The 17,159-nt window shown below is 47.7% G+C and overlaps 1 protein-coding gene across 1 annotated transcript; it reads right to left on the bottom strand.

Annotated features, from left to right (window-relative positions):
• Window positions 1-5,596: 5,596 nt before the first annotated feature.
• Window positions 5,597-7,074, bottom strand: LOC109772613 (protein SRG1-like). Its single transcript, XM_020331293.4, has 3 exons — window positions 6,562-7,074; window positions 6,148-6,475; window positions 5,597-6,050 (listed from the first exon to the last, which is right to left on the bottom strand). Exons 1-3 carry the CDS (start codon window positions 7,038-7,040, stop codon window positions 5,751-5,753), a joined length of 1,107 nt encoding a protein of 368 aa, XP_020186882.1. The 5' UTR covers window positions 7,041-7,074; the 3' UTR covers window positions 5,597-5,750.
• Between the last annotated feature and the right edge of the window lie 10,085 nt (window positions 7,075-17,159).

Here is a 17,159-nt window from a genome sequence, read left to right as displayed (position 1 = left end):
CATGACATATCCAGATAATTGACGAGGTTTAGGCTAAGAAGCAATCGTCTCGGGCGCTATGGATCATTATTAGGCCACAATCATGCACTCTGTATAATCGATCATGTACTTTCATATGGTCTACATAAGAGGTGTTACCTACACGGCCACACAACCACAACTTTCTCATTCAATCATGCTTACTCGCCTTCTCTGGAGTAATTGACAAAAAACTACCACATTTCACGTAATCATCCTAAAGAACTACCACATTTTGAAAACTGACCAAAAACTCCAGTTTAGTGCTGATTTCGTGACAAAAACTATCAGATCTAGTTGATGACCGATTGAAGCGTTTTAAACGACTTTCTGACAGATCCGGCCTACCGGTCAGGACGTTAGCCGCGCTAACGGCTAACGGCGCTCGCCTGCCGGCCGTTAGCCGCGCGCGTCGGTCGGGCCCGGTCGGACCAGGACTAACCTGGCCGACCGGCTCACTCGTCGTCCTCCCCACCCCATTCTCCCCCGAGCTCACTGTCCTAGCCCTAGCCGTCTTCGTTCATGGCGGCGGCGGCTCCAAACTCCGGCGCCGAATCGCTTGGAGGAGCGCTCCCCGACGTGCTGGGCGGCGGGGATGCCGTCTTCGTTGAGGTTGATAACTGGCTAGGCAGCAGTAGCTTTGCGGTCGAAAACCAATCTCAGCCGTCCCAGACGATTGTGAGTCGGCGTGTAGCAGCAGCGTCGAAGAGAAGAAGCGCAGCTCGAGGCCGGCGTAGGCTTCCTTGTCCTGCTGGCGGAGCGAGGTATGGCAACAGATCTGTAATTGTTTTTCTGAAATGATTTGTTTTGTTAGGAATCACGATATATAGGCTAGTTGCATAGTCAAATTTACATTAGAACAATGTTTGAGCACAATGGGAATTGAAATCTGTTGGGAACATTAACAATTTGTTTTGCTGTGACTGAATCCAAAATGTCAGAAAATAGAAAATTTGAACTGTCATACACTAAATATTGTGCAAACCATTTAATTATAAATTTTCCAATTTGTGGTGCAGTACTGATGACCCAAAGTGGGAAATTTGGTTCCATTTCATTTTCATTTTCATTTTCAGTGTTGTTTGGTGTTACCAGATTCAAGTGTAAGTATTAGCAACACGCTAGCAGCAACAAATTGCAGGTAGGAGATATAACAACATCTGGATAATATGATTCAGGGGGCATTACAAATAGGATTATCTTAGAGCATTACAGATCAGGGGCATTACAACACCCAACAACACAACCAAAATGATCTGAACCCATAGGCAGTTAATAGGGAGTTCATATTAATACTAAGATGCATATCTGCATCAGATTCTAGTACTAGGCCAGTTATATATATAGGCCTCATATTCACTTACCAATCATAGGTACCACTTCACTCCTCCATGACAACTTCTTTGATCTTGTCTAGCTTTTCTTTGCACCCATGACCAGCCTTCAAGAGCTCAGCAATGATATGCTCCAGCTTCTTCTTCTCTTCTTTAAGGAGGTCTCTCTCCACTTGTATCTCCTTCATGGCTTTCCTGGTGTTTTGAATGATATCAGCTTGACTCTGCAGGATGTACCTCTGTTCTTTCTTGAGCTTAAGCTTCCCCATTTGAACCTCAATCTTTGCCTGCTCCTCAAGTTGATGCTTCTTCTCCTTAAGTTCATTGATTGACTGGCTTGTGTAATCCATGTCATGGGATTTCTGCCCATCCTGGTAATCAAACAGCTTGGATACATCATTCACAAGCTGACTGTACTGATTGCCAAGAGAATCCAGCTCCTTCTTCAGTTTCTCAACCTCTATCTCATGAGCCTCTTTGTCTTGGACTCTACCAAGGTTCCCCTCATGATACATATCCCAGAGCTTGGTTAAGCACCTTTGCACAGGCAAGGGGCATCTACCCACTCTAAAACACCACAGTTCACACCATTCTGAAAATTCAGTTAAATTTACAGTGAGCTTTATTCTTTATTAACAAACATATTCACAATAACAAATCAGAAACAGTAGTCATATATGTAGCTACACTACACTAGCTAACTCTATACTAGAAATTTTAAATCAGTGCTATGTTTCCATTGCTCTTTGCTGCTCTTTGCTACAAGTACATAATTTGGACATAGCAATGTTCTTATACTTAAGCAAAAATGAGAAATGCAGCAGCATTATTCAGAAAAGCACAAAATGAATCAATCACAGCCATGAAAACTTGGTTCATTACCTCAGTTGCACATCCTATGAATCTCCTGCCAGTGTCAGTGCCTTCAAATGCCACAAATTTGCCTGCCGTCTGCCTGTGCAGGATGCACCTACGGTCAGATTCAGTTACAAGCCCAGAAAAGCTTGGATCTATCACAGTATCTGGAGTTTGCTGCAGCAGGAAACACATATATATCAACTACAACTCACATATATGAACTTAAATGGAGAAATCCCAATCCTTCTTCAAACCCTAACCCTAACCCTAGCAGATGAGAGGAGAGACTGAGCTGACTTACGAAATACTCCATCTGCATGCTACTGAACTCGCTCATGTACTCGTCATCGTCAGAGGTCTCATTGCTGTTGGGCCACGACGGCATGGTCACGGCGTCGCCGGAGTGAGAGAAGAAGAAAAGAAGCAGCGGAGAGCAGAGGAACAGAGTGAGTGAGCGAGTGAGCTCGGGGGAGAGTGGGGTGGGCATGACGACGAGCGAGCCGGTCGGCCAGGTTAGTCCTGGTCCGACCGGGCCCGACCGACGCGCGCGGCTAACGGCCTGCAGGCGAGCGCTGTTAGCCGTTAGCGCGGCTAACGTCCTGACCGGTGGGCCGGATCTGTCAGGAAGTCGTTTAAAACGCTTTAATCGGTCATCAACTCGATCTAGTAGTTTTTTGTCACGAAATCAGCACTAAACTGGAGTTTTTGGTCAGTTTTCAAAATGTGGTAGTTCTGTGGGACGGTTACGTGAAATGTGGTAGTTTTTTGTCAATTACTCCCTTCTCTGAGACCTCAAGAACAACATCAAGTGTCAGTTATGTTGCTAGACAAGATGGCAACCAAATCAGTTGAAAAAAAATCACTAATTGAGCAGAGACTCGAATGAATCAGCAATTTCATACATTTTCAATCATGTTCAGCAGCAGCAGAAGAAAACTATTACAAGCTTTCTACTAGCCACGACGATCACTAAAAAGGAAAACGACGATCACAACCGAATCTCCCCTTCCTCTAAATCTTCTTGGAAGCTTTGATTATGATGCTGCTGCTTCAAGTCGTGGTCGTCAAGCCTGAGGAAGAGTCCAATCCATCGCAACAAGTTGTCAGGCCTGGCCGTGTTGTGCTGATCAATGCTGAGGGCCTTCACGTCCTCGTCTAGGGTGTCCTTCGGCATTGCCGCCCTCTCCATCTCGAGCACCTCCTGTCGGGCCTTCTCCCTCGCCCGGGACGTCTCCTCCTTTCGCCGCCTTTCCAAAATCTCGTTGGCACGGGCGATCAGGTCGCGCGTTGGAGGCGTAGTGTTGGCGGCGCGCTCTGCCGGAGCTGGACGACTGTCGACGCTCTGGTGAGATGAATCAGAATCCGAACCGCTGCTGCCGCTGATGTTTTCACCTTGGCCAAGATTCTTCACCGGTGAGGCGTCGCCGCAGATGTCTTGGACGAGCTGCACTGGCATCGGCAAAGGGGAGACGCCGCCGACGATGTCAACGTCTTCGTCCTCCTCCTCCTCTTGGGCCATCATCTGTTTGTGTTGATGATGCGTCGATGGATTCGCCCTCTCTCGAAGGAACTTGTCCAGCTGCTTCTGCATCTCCACAAGGGCCTCGTCTTGGACGTCGAGCATCTCGATCTTGATGTAATCGTGGCAGATGCCGCGGCGGCTGTGCTTCTTCAGCAGCTCCAGGATATGAGCAGGGAGTACATGGGATTCAGACAGCTTGGCTAGCTTGGTGAGGTCCCCGTAGAGTTGGTTCCGCTCCTTGGACGTCATCTTCTTCACGGGAACGGCATGGGACGCCTTCCTCTTCTTGGCTGGGGGCTCCTCGGCTGGACGATCGTCCTTGACGCGCACGCGGGGAGCCGACGGGGACGAGGCGGGAAGCACGATGGCCGCCTCGGCGAGCTCTGACTGGAACCGCTGGCGAAGGATCTCCAGCGGGCGCGGGCGCTTTCGGCGGGAGCCGGACATGATGCTGAAGCTGAAGGGCTCCCGGTTCCAGTCGTCAATCTCCATGGGAACAGCGGAAGATGCGAGAGGATGCGGTGGAGGAGAGGAGAGGAGACGATGGGGAAGATTGGAAGTGCGCTGGAGAAGACAGAGGGCAAGGCCTTTTAACTTGTGAAGTGATATGTGCTGAGATCGAAGCCGTGTGCTGATGTGAGTGATCGTGAAGAAATCGGAATGCACTCCGAGTCGGTTCAAGCTTCGGATTTGGAATGTAAAAAAAAGCTTCGGATTTGGTCGCGTGCATCTCAAGCTTAGCTTGATTCACCACGGCCACGCATGTCTTCATTTGTGCTGTGAGGCCTGGTTTGATTCACCGCGGCCATGCATTCACCAAGGCCTTTTAACTAGGGAAGTTTTGTGATCAGTAATGGGATTGAAGAAATCGAAATGTATACCGAGTCAGTTCAAGCTTCGGATTTGATTGCGTGTATCTCGAGTAAGTCGCTGAAGAATGGAAGTTCAGTTTGATCTTTTGGTGCTGGTTTCCGTTTTGAGTCTTATCCTATGTTTGATATGGGAGTCTTTAGTCTTAGTTATGGTATCTCGCTAAGTGTCAGTTGTATGTTTCTTAGCGTGGCATATCAAGCTATAGTGTCAGAAACCAGGAGAAGAAATGGTCATAAAATCGTCAAGTTCTTGAACCAGGAGAGTGTGTGTGTGCGCTGTTGTGCTTGTTCTAGTTCAGTTTTGCTGGAACATATAATTGTGCTATATTTGTATGTACTAGCCACCGTATTGATGAATAATATTTGTGTCTGACACTCTGACTTGGTCTTGAGTATGATGAAGATGTCGATGTGAACTTCCAACCGTACAGTGAAATGCTAGCGAGTCTCAACAAAAGGAGAAAATTTTCTCGCTGAGGATGTAGTCATGGGAGTATCTCAGATCAGATGTATGTTACAGCAGTTTTATCAGCCAAAAAGCTCCATGGTTTTGGTAGTTTCTTAGGCAGCGCGTTCGTTGTAGTTTGTCCACACAGATGATGTTCGTCCGCTAATGTTTTGCATAATGTTTATCTGCTCGGAGAACTCTAGCTAGTAGCTTCAGTAGCAGTTTATCTGAGGTTTGCATAATGTTTTGAACCAGTTGTGTGATATAACCGGTGATATAAACCTCTACCATAATTTTTCATATTGGATAAAATTTGTATTCACTGTTTCACTTCAAAGGCTATAAAGAAGCCGTATCCATATTAGACAACAGATGGTAATGATTGGGATGGCTACGCACGCTCGCAAAATATAGAGGGTAAAAAAGGCCCCAAGCCTTGCTTGGCGCCTAGTCAGCGTCGATTTTGTATCCGGCCGTGATTAACACTGTATTTGCATGTTCACCAGTTCAATGCATGCCACAAGTTTTAGTACTAAAGTGACCATTTTAATCAAGTTTAAGCACCGGTTGTGCACTTGGCTATTTATTTTATTCCATCGAGGTGATCATATACGAAGTACATCGATCAATTCCTATTCACACTACACTTATGGGTGGGAGAGAGGAACATCATGCACTCACTCCCTACAGCAAATTAGTTAGTTGTTTGCAACCACCGCGCGCCCCTCCAGTTCGGCATCGGCCTCAGCATTGATCCTGACATTGAGGAAGTCGACGGTGCGATCTCCCGCTGCAAACGCATCCCAGTATCCATCGGCCAAGGTCTGGACCAGGCACTTCTTGAACATGGCCGGACGCTTCTCGTGAACTAGCACCCCCGGCGGCCCTATGATCCTCTCCGGTTCTGGCTGGTAGAACATCGCCAGTGACAGTCTCTCCTTGTCGGCGCTCGTCACCACGCGGTGCCATGCCGCCTTGAATATTGCATTGCTGACGATCTGTATGCACAGAAATGAGAGTCTCGTTCATGATCAATGCAAATAATTGCATATTTGTCCATTGTAGAAGTCCTTAACTGTGTGTGTATATGCATACCTCCATGCCCTCGCCTACGACGACCAACAGGTCATTACCGAGCACGGGGACATCAACCCAGTGGCCGTCCTTGAGCACCTGGAGGCCGCCGACGTCCTTGTCCATGAGGAGGAGTGTGATGACGGAGTTGTCGGTGTGCGGCTTCAGCCCGTTCACGAGGTCCGGGCGTGGGCAGGGAGGGTAGTAGGTGAACCTCGAGTATGACTTGAACCTCTCACCCACCATGTTGATGAAGAAGCCCTCCTCCTGGTTCAAAAGCTTTGCCATGGCCTTCAGCACATCCATAGTCACTCTCCCACTCTCTAGGGTGTATTCATGTAGGAGATCCCTGCAGATTATATATGATCTCCAATATAAATGCAAGTAAAAAAGATTTTAAATCATCGAGGGCAACAATTAATGTGTAGATCGAACCTTAGATTCTGTGGCCAGAACTGCAGCCGCCTCTCGTCCTCCGGCTGGAGCTGGAGCCAGAGCCGGTCACACCAGTCGAGGATCTGCTCGTCGGAGTCGATGCGGTCGATGCCATACCCTTCATTCTGGAACTTGACGCCGTCGATCACGTTGCCACACTTCAGCTTCTCCTCCAACGGCAGGTGGAAGAACTTCCTCGTCGCCTCGAGGATCTCGTCCAGGAACTCCTTTGTCATGCCATGGCCGGTCACCACAAAGAGGCCCCATGACTGGAGCGCAGAGCGAAGCTTGGCCGCCTCCTCAACATCATCGGGCATGGCCAGACGGCTCACGTCCACGATTGGGATGACAAGCTTGGCCTGCTGTGCGACGGTGATCGGCCGGTTCTCCTCACTTAGCACGTACCTGCTCGGCGGCGCCACAAGTCCAACGTCCGCGGCCACCTCCTGCACCATCTTCCCCTGATCCCGATGAACCATCTTGACACTAGAATAGGTCTTCTAAACCAAGTGCACGTACTCTTTTCTTTTGCGGTCTATATATATAGGCTTCAGGTGTGCGCCTATTTCAATGTTACCTATCTAGTATTTGGAGGCCATAGGGTTATCATATCCATACTAGATATAAATCCCTATCTACATCCAACAGATCTTACCCGTCCACCCATGTCGATCCAACGGCCTATGTTGCTTTGAATCTTGGCACCGAATTAATTGTCTTAGGTTCTTCGTATCTAGACAAATCTAAAACAATTAATTTAGGACAAAGGAAATATTATAGATAGATATGTAGATATAGGTATAGACGAAGAAAGAGTGGAACAGAAACCTCGTGTCCTTTTGAAGTGGTATAGATAGATAGATAGATAGATAGTGATATATGTATGGATAGATAGATAGATAGATGTAGATATAGATAGAGAGAAAGTCAATAAGACGCGGGAGGTTGAGGTGTTTTTAGAGAAAAACTGGTGGAAACCAGAGATGAGAGGTGAAATCAATAGTGGGAGGAGGGAGGGGACAACATAGGGAATTTTTGTTGTTTTATACCACCCACTACGGGCAGCCTAATGGGTAGTATCATAAGTTAGTATCATGCATATGTTAGTATACCATACCATCTTCATAATGCATAGTATCATAGATTAGTATATTAGATGATATTATTTATTGCCATGCAAAACACATCTAGTACATTATTTATTATGATACGGTACCATGATATGATACTCAACACTTTTTTTCTTTACCTAATTAAAATTGCCTAGTTGACATACGTTTTTTTTGAAAGATCCGGGATAACCGGCTTCATTGATTTAGGAGAAAGCAGCGGGAAAATAGGGGGGATCAAGTGATCATGGTTACAAGAGAGAACATAACAGAAAAACAGGTGGCCTAAACTACCAGAGGGCTAATCTCTCGCTACATTATCCCCAAAAGGGGGCTCTAGGCATCGCGCCCCTGCTAGTCTCCACAGCTCTAGCGTACTCCTGATGGCGTGCAGTACCTCACCAGCATGAGGCAGCCTGTTTTTGAACACGCACGCATTTCTCTCCTTCCATATCTCCCAGACGATCATTAGCATCATCGATTTCAGCCCTTTCCTGAAGCTTGGCGGCGTGAGCTGGACTATTCTTTTCCAGCGACTTAGGGAGTTGTGGTTCGCTGCTCTCTTATACTCCAAAGCTGCACAGCCCCTCCAGTTTGAGGTTCTTTCCCAGATCGAGCAAGAGAATGGGCAGTCCTAGAAGAGATGCGTAGAGCTCCCGAGGTTTCTCACACAGAGGGCGCAGAAGTATCCGTTCGGCCATCCGCGCCGCTGCAGACGATCATTGCACCAAACTCTGTCATGGTGAAGCAGCCAGGCAAAATTTTTGACAGTTCCAGGAGCCCAGGCCTTCCATATTGCCGCTTTGATTCTTGGAGATGTGGCATCCTTGGTTTGCATCTTGTATGCGGCGCTGGCTGTGTAAGAACTGCCACCACCGGCCACCCAGGTGATCGAGTCATCGCCCGGAGATAGGGCAATGTTGGCCCTCTGTAACTTGCGCCACATTTGCAGGAACTGAACAACAATTGTATCCGTGCTGCCATGCTGCAAATCATGAATCCATTTGTCATTAGCTAGGGCTTCCTGTACTGTCCCGCTCTTTCCTCGTGAATGCTGAAAAGGCTTGGAAATTCTTTGCATAGTGCCATTGATCCGAGCCATGAACTTGTCCAAAAACTGGCGGGTTTTCCATTGCCCAGCTGAACCGAGGTGGCAGCTGCAAAAAGCATCCGGTCCTCATGATCGCACGGGACAGGAAAGTTCATCCATGGCCTCCGTGGTTGTTGCCAGGTGAGCCAGAGCCATCTCATCCGCAGGGCTGAACTGAAACGGTGGAGGTCCAGGATGCCGAGCCCCCCTTGTCCACCGGCCGGCAAACCTTTTCCCAAGCCACTTTGCATTTGGCGCCAGTGACTTTTTCCTCCTGAGCCCAAAGGAACTGCCTGCGAGCTTTGTCCACCTCCTTGAGGATTTTCTTTGGGACTTTGAGCACGTTCATAGCAAACACAGGAAGGGCGGTTAGCACCGCACGCACGAGAACACGCCTGCCCGCCATGCTCATCAGTTTTCCTTTCCATCCCGCTAGCCTAGTCCGAATCCGATCAGTTATGAATTGGAAGTGCACCAGCCGTAGCCTTCTCGTGGACATCGGGAGGCTGAGGTAAGTGGTCGGGAAAGAAGACTGTTGCCCGCCGAAGCTTGCCAGCACGTCAGACAGCTGAATCTCATCACAGTTGATTGGGATAACCGATGATTTTGCCTTGTTTAGTCTGAGACCTGTGGACTCGCCGAATTTGTTTAGCAGGAGTAGCAGCGTGTCCACGTCTTCCTTCTCGGGGTTTGCGAAGATCACTGCATCATCTGCATATAAATTGACTCTCATGCTGATCCCGCGACCTGCAGCGGTGCCATCGCACCCCCCGCTGCGGCAACTTCGAGCAGGCGGTGTAATGGGTCGATTGCCATGATGAAAAGCAGCGGCGAGAGAGGGTCGCCCTGCCTGAACCCACACCCATGGGCGATCGGTGGCCCTGGTGCACCATTGAGCATACAAGATGATGAAGCCGATGAAAGCAGCAGCGCAATCCAGTCTCTCCATCTCGGAGGAAAGACCATTCGCTCCATCAGCTCAAACAAATATTCCCAGGAAACAGAATCGAAAGCTTTCGCGATATCCAGTTTGAAAAACAGCTTTTTTCTTCATGCGGTGCAGCATCTTAACTGAACTTTGCACATATTGGAAACTGTCATGGATGCATTTTCCTTTTTGAAACGCTGTCTGCGCTGGAGAGATGACCGCACTGAGTGCACCTGCAAGGCTGGTGGAGAGGACCTTTGATATGAGCTTTGCAATTGAGTGAATCAGGCTGATCGGTCGAAAGTGCCCCACCACAGAGGCACCATTTTTCTTAGGCAGCAGCGCGATCAGGGCGGTGTTTAGGTCTGCAAAATTTTGCCCCGCAAGCTGATAAAATTTCTGAAAAACTGCCATGATGTCCTCTCTGATTGTATGCCAGCATGATCTGGAAAACTGCCCTATGAATCCATCAGGTCCCGGGGCTTTGTCAGCCGGGGAATCAGTGACCGCTGCCCAAATTTCTGCATGAGAGAAAGGGGCGTCCAAACACTACAAAAAAAATACACTTCCGTGATGATACGTGTTTGTCACAGTAGGTCGCGTTTTTTGTCATGCATGTACATCCATGACAAATTTATGACAGAATCAAGATAGTCATACCTGTGCTGTCGTAGAAGTGTTCCATGACATTACCAAAATTATCATCACGGAAGTGTCCACTTCCATGACGATAAATCGCGCGTCACAGAAGTGCTTTCGTCAAGGGTGACCGACACATGGCATCCACCGTAACGGAACGCCGTTAAGCTATCGGGTCGGGTTCTGGATCCGATAACCCGTTAACAGCCCGACCAATGGTGATTTTCCACGTGTAAAATCATCATTGGCTAGAGGAAACACGTGTCGGCTCATCGTTGGGACAGATGTCATCCACTCACTGGATAGAAGGCACCTATGATACGTCGACACGTGGCACGGCCCAACAGTGGCCCATTCCTGTGAAAAGGCCGGCCCGTTTGACTTGGTCAAAAGCTGGCGGCCCGGCCCATGGAAAGCCTGTTAACGGCCTGTTCACATATAGCCCATTTACAGCCCACTAACCCAAGGCCCGTTACGCCCTATCCGAATTAGGCCCAGTAGCGTCATCTGGGCCATCCAATATGATTCCAGCCCGTTTTCACTTCTGGCCCATGTATAGCCCATGATGTCTTTCGGCCCATATGAGGCCCTTTGTAACTCTTGGCCCATTAGCGGCCCGTGCTGAAACTGGCCCGTAATGAACAGTGTATTACTTTACACCCATTAATGGCCCGTGGTGAAACTGGCCCGTAATGAACAGTGTATCACTTTATACCCATTAACGGCCCGTTATTCCGTTGGGCCGTTTCCAGCCCAAGTTAACTTTCGGCCTTCTGAGGGCCCATTTATTCTTGGGCTCATTTGCAGCATTCGGTTACTTACGGTCCGTTACTGTCATTTTCTGCTTGTGGGCCAAATTCAGCCCGTCGTTACAGTAGGCCCGTTTGTGGACTGTTAGTCTGTTGGGCCATTTTCATAGCATCACCAAATACGGCCTATTAACGGCCCATTATGGTCAGCCCATAAAATGTACAATTTCCATTAAAGGCCCGTCTATGGCCCATTAAAGGCCCGCACAAGACCCATAAATGAGTCGGCGGCCCATGGATCCTACAAGACGTAGAAGGCCCATGGATCCTACGAGACGTACACGGCCCATGGATCCTACGAGACGTACAAGGCCCATGGATCCTATGAGACGTAGAAGGCCCATGGATCCTACGAGACGTAGAAGGCCCATGGATCCTACGAGACGTAGAAGGCCCATGGATCCGACAGCCCGTGAAGGGCCATGGTCGGGCGAGTTGGCCCCCGTTTGAACGATATAGCATATTCAAAGAATTATCCTACTCAATATTATACAACAAAGAGATCAAGGCATAGAAAGGTAGAATAATCCTACACTATACAATAAAGAAATTACAGCCGATTATACCCACTGGGCATTATGGTTCGGCACAGGTGATAATAAAGCATACACAAACAGCAAATTACATACACTGGGCAAATACAACTCATACATCATGGACGCGCATCAACTTAACTACATTTGAACTATAATCTCTTCAGAAAATAGGATTGGCCGGATTCAGATAGCACAAATTTCGGTCTGCAAAATCTCCAATTCCTTCATGGTTACCTCAGTGTCTTGTTTCATTTTTTTGACTCCTGCATCTAATACCTGCATGTCCAGTCTCAACTTGTTGATTATACGTTGACAATCATGTACACGTTGTCTTGCCACCTCTAGTTGATGCTCGAGAACATCAACACATTCCAATTCCAATCCATAATCATTTGGTAATGGCCATGCCGCACTGCTCGCAGATCTTTGTGTTGATGTCACTTCATCCTGAAATGTTTCTGTAAGTACACATGACTAGGGCAAAAATATAGTTACAACAGTGAAGCGAACAAGACACTATTTTGTACTACATGGCAAAACAGGACTAACAATAATGTTACACGTCACTTTCAAAAAAAATGTTACACGTCATGAAGCATAAGCAGGTGATATTTTAAAAATTATAAAAAAGATAGTCTGTGCAGCCTGCATACAGAAATCCCTCTTAGCTCACCAGAGGAGCATGATGTTGGGGCCCAATCGAAAACACAGACAAGTTACAAATTTAGACAGCACGTTGCGTATACGTAAGCAAGCAGTTGGCCATTATGTGCCTCAATTAAAGTCTTAGGGAGCATAATGAACAGCCGAGGGTTTCATACAAACATACTACAGCAGGCAAAACTATGCAATCATTAGCGTAGTATAAACTAGATTGTGAGCCTCATGCAATAATAGTTGGTTAATAGACTTCAAAGCTTCAGGCACACTTCGGTAGAGTAATTAAATGGTAAGGCCTTTAATTATGTCAACTAATAGTGATACAAGTACCGAACATCAGGCATGATTATTTGGGCATCTCATTAACTGAGGACAAATAAAGCAATTGAAAAGAGAAAATTAACTATGCCTGAAACAAACAAGGAATTGAACGGTTGAGTTGCATACAGTGACTTACCTTAGCAGGTTGAAGAGGCTCAGCGCAGCTCCTACTTCTCTTGCAAGGCTCCTTCCTAACATCTTGTACTTGGAAATCCTCAATCTTATCTTCATTGCACCCCCTCTGCAAGGTGACACAAACTAGTTACTCGTCTCCTTGGAAGATAAATATGCATACTGTCCAGTCTGTGAACACAAAAGGATGAGATTATAACAAAACAACACCACATAATGAGACATGCCGCATCTCTTGCACTTGCACACAATGAAATGAGCATTTACTATGTCTGCACCATGTAAAAACTAGGCATACCTTCGAACTGGATCTTCAGGTACTCTTGGAGAGCCTACTGTAGTGTACAGCCAAACCTTTATGTCACCTATGAGTTAGACAAGGCCCCACTACAGCAGCCCTTAGTGTTAAAATCGTTGACAGGCTCTGTTAGAGTGTTAGGTCAAGAACAACAAGTAATCAAAGCAAACAGTCCTAGTATGGCTGGCTGATGCAAACAAGCAATTGAACAGATGTGTGAGCAAATCTTACATATCAAGAAAAGAAGCAAAGAAGGAGGCTTAAAGACCATCACTTGACTGACCAGATTTAAGGGGCATTTAAACATCATGTGCAACGTATGAACTAACATAAACATTGCATATTCCAGATTCTACAATGGAATGCACATGTATTAGGTTATGCCATGTATGATGATGCCTAAATGTACAGATAGCAGGCAGGAGTGATTCATCATTGCACGCACAATTGAATTGCATGTTAAGGGCCAGTTCGATTCCGCCTTTTCAGGGCATATTGTCAAAATAAGCCATAAAAGATGTAAAAAAGTCATTTTTGAGTTATGGGCTTGGGCTTAACTAATTTCGCTTTGGAGGGGGGGTGTTTCGGGTAGAACCTCACTAAAAATTGAAGGGAAGGGGAATAGTGAAATGACTCTGTTGTCTGCCTATATTACACTCAAAATGCAACTGCTGACGCCCGTGTCACACCTGACCCTCAAGTAAAAACAAACACGCAAGCATTCATTGCCCTGCCCGCTTGCATCTCCTCTCCCCTTTCCCTCTACCTCGATCCCCTGCCTGCAGCACTAGGGTTCCTCCAGCGAGCCGTCGCCACTGGTCCCATCTGGCCTGGTCCTCGACGATGCTATGTCCAGCTAGGCTACACGGCCGGCGGGTAGGGGCAAATCTCCCTGGCTGCTCCTCCCTCTGGCGCCGCCCCTCATTCTCATGGTCTCCAGCAGCTGCTCCACTGTGGTTCGTCCAACGCACTACTCCGGCGGGCGCTGCACAACTACGACTGATGCCACACTGCGGCAGAAGGCACCTTATTCCCCCTCCCCTCCTCCCAGGCCATGGCCTTGAGGTGCTGTTGAAGGATGAGCTCATCCAACAAGGTGAGGATCTCCTCTGATTTTTTTTTGCCAAATTTTCATTCTGATCCACTATACGATGAATTGCTATGAGCTGCTTCTGCTGCTGCTATATGATGCATTGCTATGAGCTGCTCCTGCTGCTGCTATATGATGAATTGCTATGAGCTGCTGCTGCTGCTGTATGATGAGTTGCTATGAGCTGTTGCTGCTGCTATATGATGAATTGCTATGAGCTGCTGCTGCTATATGATGAGTTGCTACAAGCTGCTCCTGCTGCTGCTATATGATGAATTGCTATGAGCTGTTCCTGCTGCTGCTATATGATGAATTGCTATGAGCTGCTGCTGCTATATGATGAGTTGCTATGAGCTGCTGCTGCTGCTATATGATGAATTGCTATGAGCTGCTGCTGCTGCTATATGATGAGTTGCTATGAGCTGCTGCTGCTGCTATATGATGAATTGCTATGAGCTGCTGCTGCTGCTATATGATGAGTTGCTACAAGCTGCTCCTGCTCCTGCTATATGATGAATTGCTATGAGCTGCTCCTGCTGCTGCTATATAATGAATTGCTATGAGCTACTCCTGCTGCTGCTATATGATGAATTGCTATGAGCTGCTGCTGGTATATGATGAATTGCAGACTGCTGCTGCTGTATGATGAGTTGCTATGAGCTGCTGCTGCTATATGATGCTTTCAGGTGGTGCTGCTATACGATAATAACCAGCCACTTGGACCATCGAATTTCAATAAATAATTGTTCTTCATTTAAATGTGGGTCATGCGTTCTTCGTTTAAATTAGGCAATGGGATCTCTATGGAAAATATTGACCAAAGTAGATTGTGCCAAGTAGATGCTATCTTTGTATTTGCATTTTGAGCAAATAGTGATGGTCTGTTTTCCTATCATATTAATTACTGCACTGGGTTCAATTTGTGATGTTTGCAAGTCAAATTAATTTCCATATGGGCAGCAAAATAAAAAAAATGCAATCTAGACTTTCCACTGATCATACCAAAGATAAGCTGAAAACGCAATGAAAAGAACTGGTTGGCTTATTACATGGAGCTTATATTCACAGGTGCTTATTTTCTTAGGATAACTCGTAATAACTGTCCCTAAGAAACTTGGCTAATAGAACTGGCATACAAATAACATGTCACGATGATTGCAATGGAGGAGTGACGTACCATAGCACACTGTATAGGCTCACCGCTGCCTCTCCTTTTTTTGCGATGTTCCATGAAATTGCCACATACATCTTGTACTTTTTCATTATGTAACCCTATATGCAAGTTGACACGGCTAATTTCAGACATCTCTACATGATACTACATTGCATATCCCTTGCGCATATTTAAACCACCAATTAACGATTGTGTGCGTACCATAAACTAGCCATGACTCTGTATGCTGGACTAGCAGGCACTCTAAGGGAGCCTAATGTACTGCACTGGAATTCCTACATGCCACCTACGATTTTGTGTAATGTACTGCCCCTGTTCCTAAATATATGTCTTTGTAGAGATTCCAGTATGGACCACATACAGATGTATATAGATGCATTTTCGAGTGTAGATTCACTCATTTTGCTCCGTATGTAGCCTATAGTGGAATCTCTAGAAAGACTTATATTTAGGAACGGAGGTACGAGGTAGTATCATGTATGACATCTACATATCTAATTTAGCAGCCAGTAGTAGAAATCATTGTCTGCATAAAGGGATTACTGGTCAAAAATCCTAGCAAAGCACGCTGGTAGGCACAGAACAATACAAGAGAGAGAGACGCGCTTACAAGATCATAGCAATGCCTCAGTCTAGGATCTTGGTTGGCCAAGCTGTTAGATCCAGAAGAAACATCGTCCTTGTAGTTTTTGCCAGCTGCATAACAGGTAACAGCGACCGGTTAGTATATTTGAAGTACATCGGGCAGGTGATGCTGGACGGGTTTAAAGGTGACAAGTACCTAGGCCGTGGCGGGTGCTTGGCATCTCTCAAGACGGTGGGAATCAGGTTAGAAACGTCGAGGGTGATGACGCTGCGCTGGCTGTCGGGGTCCGGTAAGGAGATCTAGAACCGTCGAGTAGGGTGTTTGTGGAGCGGCTCCGGTAGGGTGGACTACGGTGTGGGCGAAGCGGATTTGTGGCCGTGGACGAGGGCGTAGGTGAAGCTGCTCCGGTGGTTGGGTTAAGGATGGTGTCGACGACGCGGATCTGCGGCCGTGGACGGGGCGTCAGAAGCTGCTCCGGTGGTTGGGTTAAGGATGGTGTCGACGATGCGGATCTGCGGCCGTGGACGGGGCGTTAGAAGCTGCTCCGGTGGTTGGGTTAAGGATGGTGTCGATGATGCAGATCTGCGGCCGTGGACGGGGCGTCAGAAGCTGCTCCGGTGGTTGGGTTAAGGGTGGTGTCGACGATGCGGATCTGCGGCCGTGGACGGGGCGTCAGAAGCTGCTCCGGTAGGTTGGATGAGGGTGCGAGGAAGCGGATCTGAGGCCGTGGACTTGTGAGTTGGCAAAGCGGCCCCGGTAGGGTTGAGAATGGTATAGGCGAAGCTACTCTGGTAGGGTTGACGATGGTGTCGGCGAAGCGGCTCCGGTAGGGTTGAGGAAGGTGTCGGCGAAGCGGCTCCGGTAGGGTTGAGGAAGGTGTCGGCGAAGAGGATCAGAGGCCGTCGATGGGGGCGTCGGTGGGGCGGCTCCGGGGGGTGTGGACGATGCGTCTCCGGTGGGGAGTACGAATGAGTCGCTGCAGATGCGCGGCGGTTGACGAGAGTACCGGCGAAGCAGATCCGGCGCCGTGGACAAGGCCGGCACTGAATGGGCTGTGGTACAGTGGTGGATGAGCAGTCTACTTGTTTCTAGGGGAGGTGGGAGGGGTAGATGCGGCCGCAGAAGCAGATCCAGCGAGGTGGACGCCGCTGGCAGTGAATGGGCTATGTACGCCGGTGGATGAGCAGTCTAGGGTTTCGAGAGGGGAGGGGAGAAAGGGCGATGAA

Source organism: Aegilops tauschii, chromosome 5, assembly GCF_002575655.3.
Source record: "Aegilops tauschii subsp. strangulata cultivar AL8/78 chromosome 5, Aet v6.0, whole genome shotgun sequence".
Classification (NCBI taxonomy): domain Eukaryota; kingdom Viridiplantae; phylum Streptophyta; class Magnoliopsida; order Poales; family Poaceae; genus Aegilops; species Aegilops tauschii.
Note: the sequence above shows the minus strand (reverse complement) of the source record. Positions and strands in the feature narration are given on the sequence as shown.

Bases quoted from the DNA above. Each gene is read 5' to 3' on its own strand.
- LOC109772613 (XM_020331293.4), bottom strand. From the start codon at position 7,040: ATGGTTCATCGGGATCAGGGGAAGATGGTGCAGGAGGTGGCCGCGGAC. The intron at 6,476-6,561 runs GTTCGATCTACA...TATAATCTGCAG, and splicing joins TTCTGGCCACAGAATCTAAG to GGATCTCCTACATGAATACA. The intron at 6,051-6,147 runs GTATGCATATAC...CTGTGCATACAG, and splicing joins TCGTAGGCGAGGGCATGGAG to ATCGTCAGCAATGCAATATT.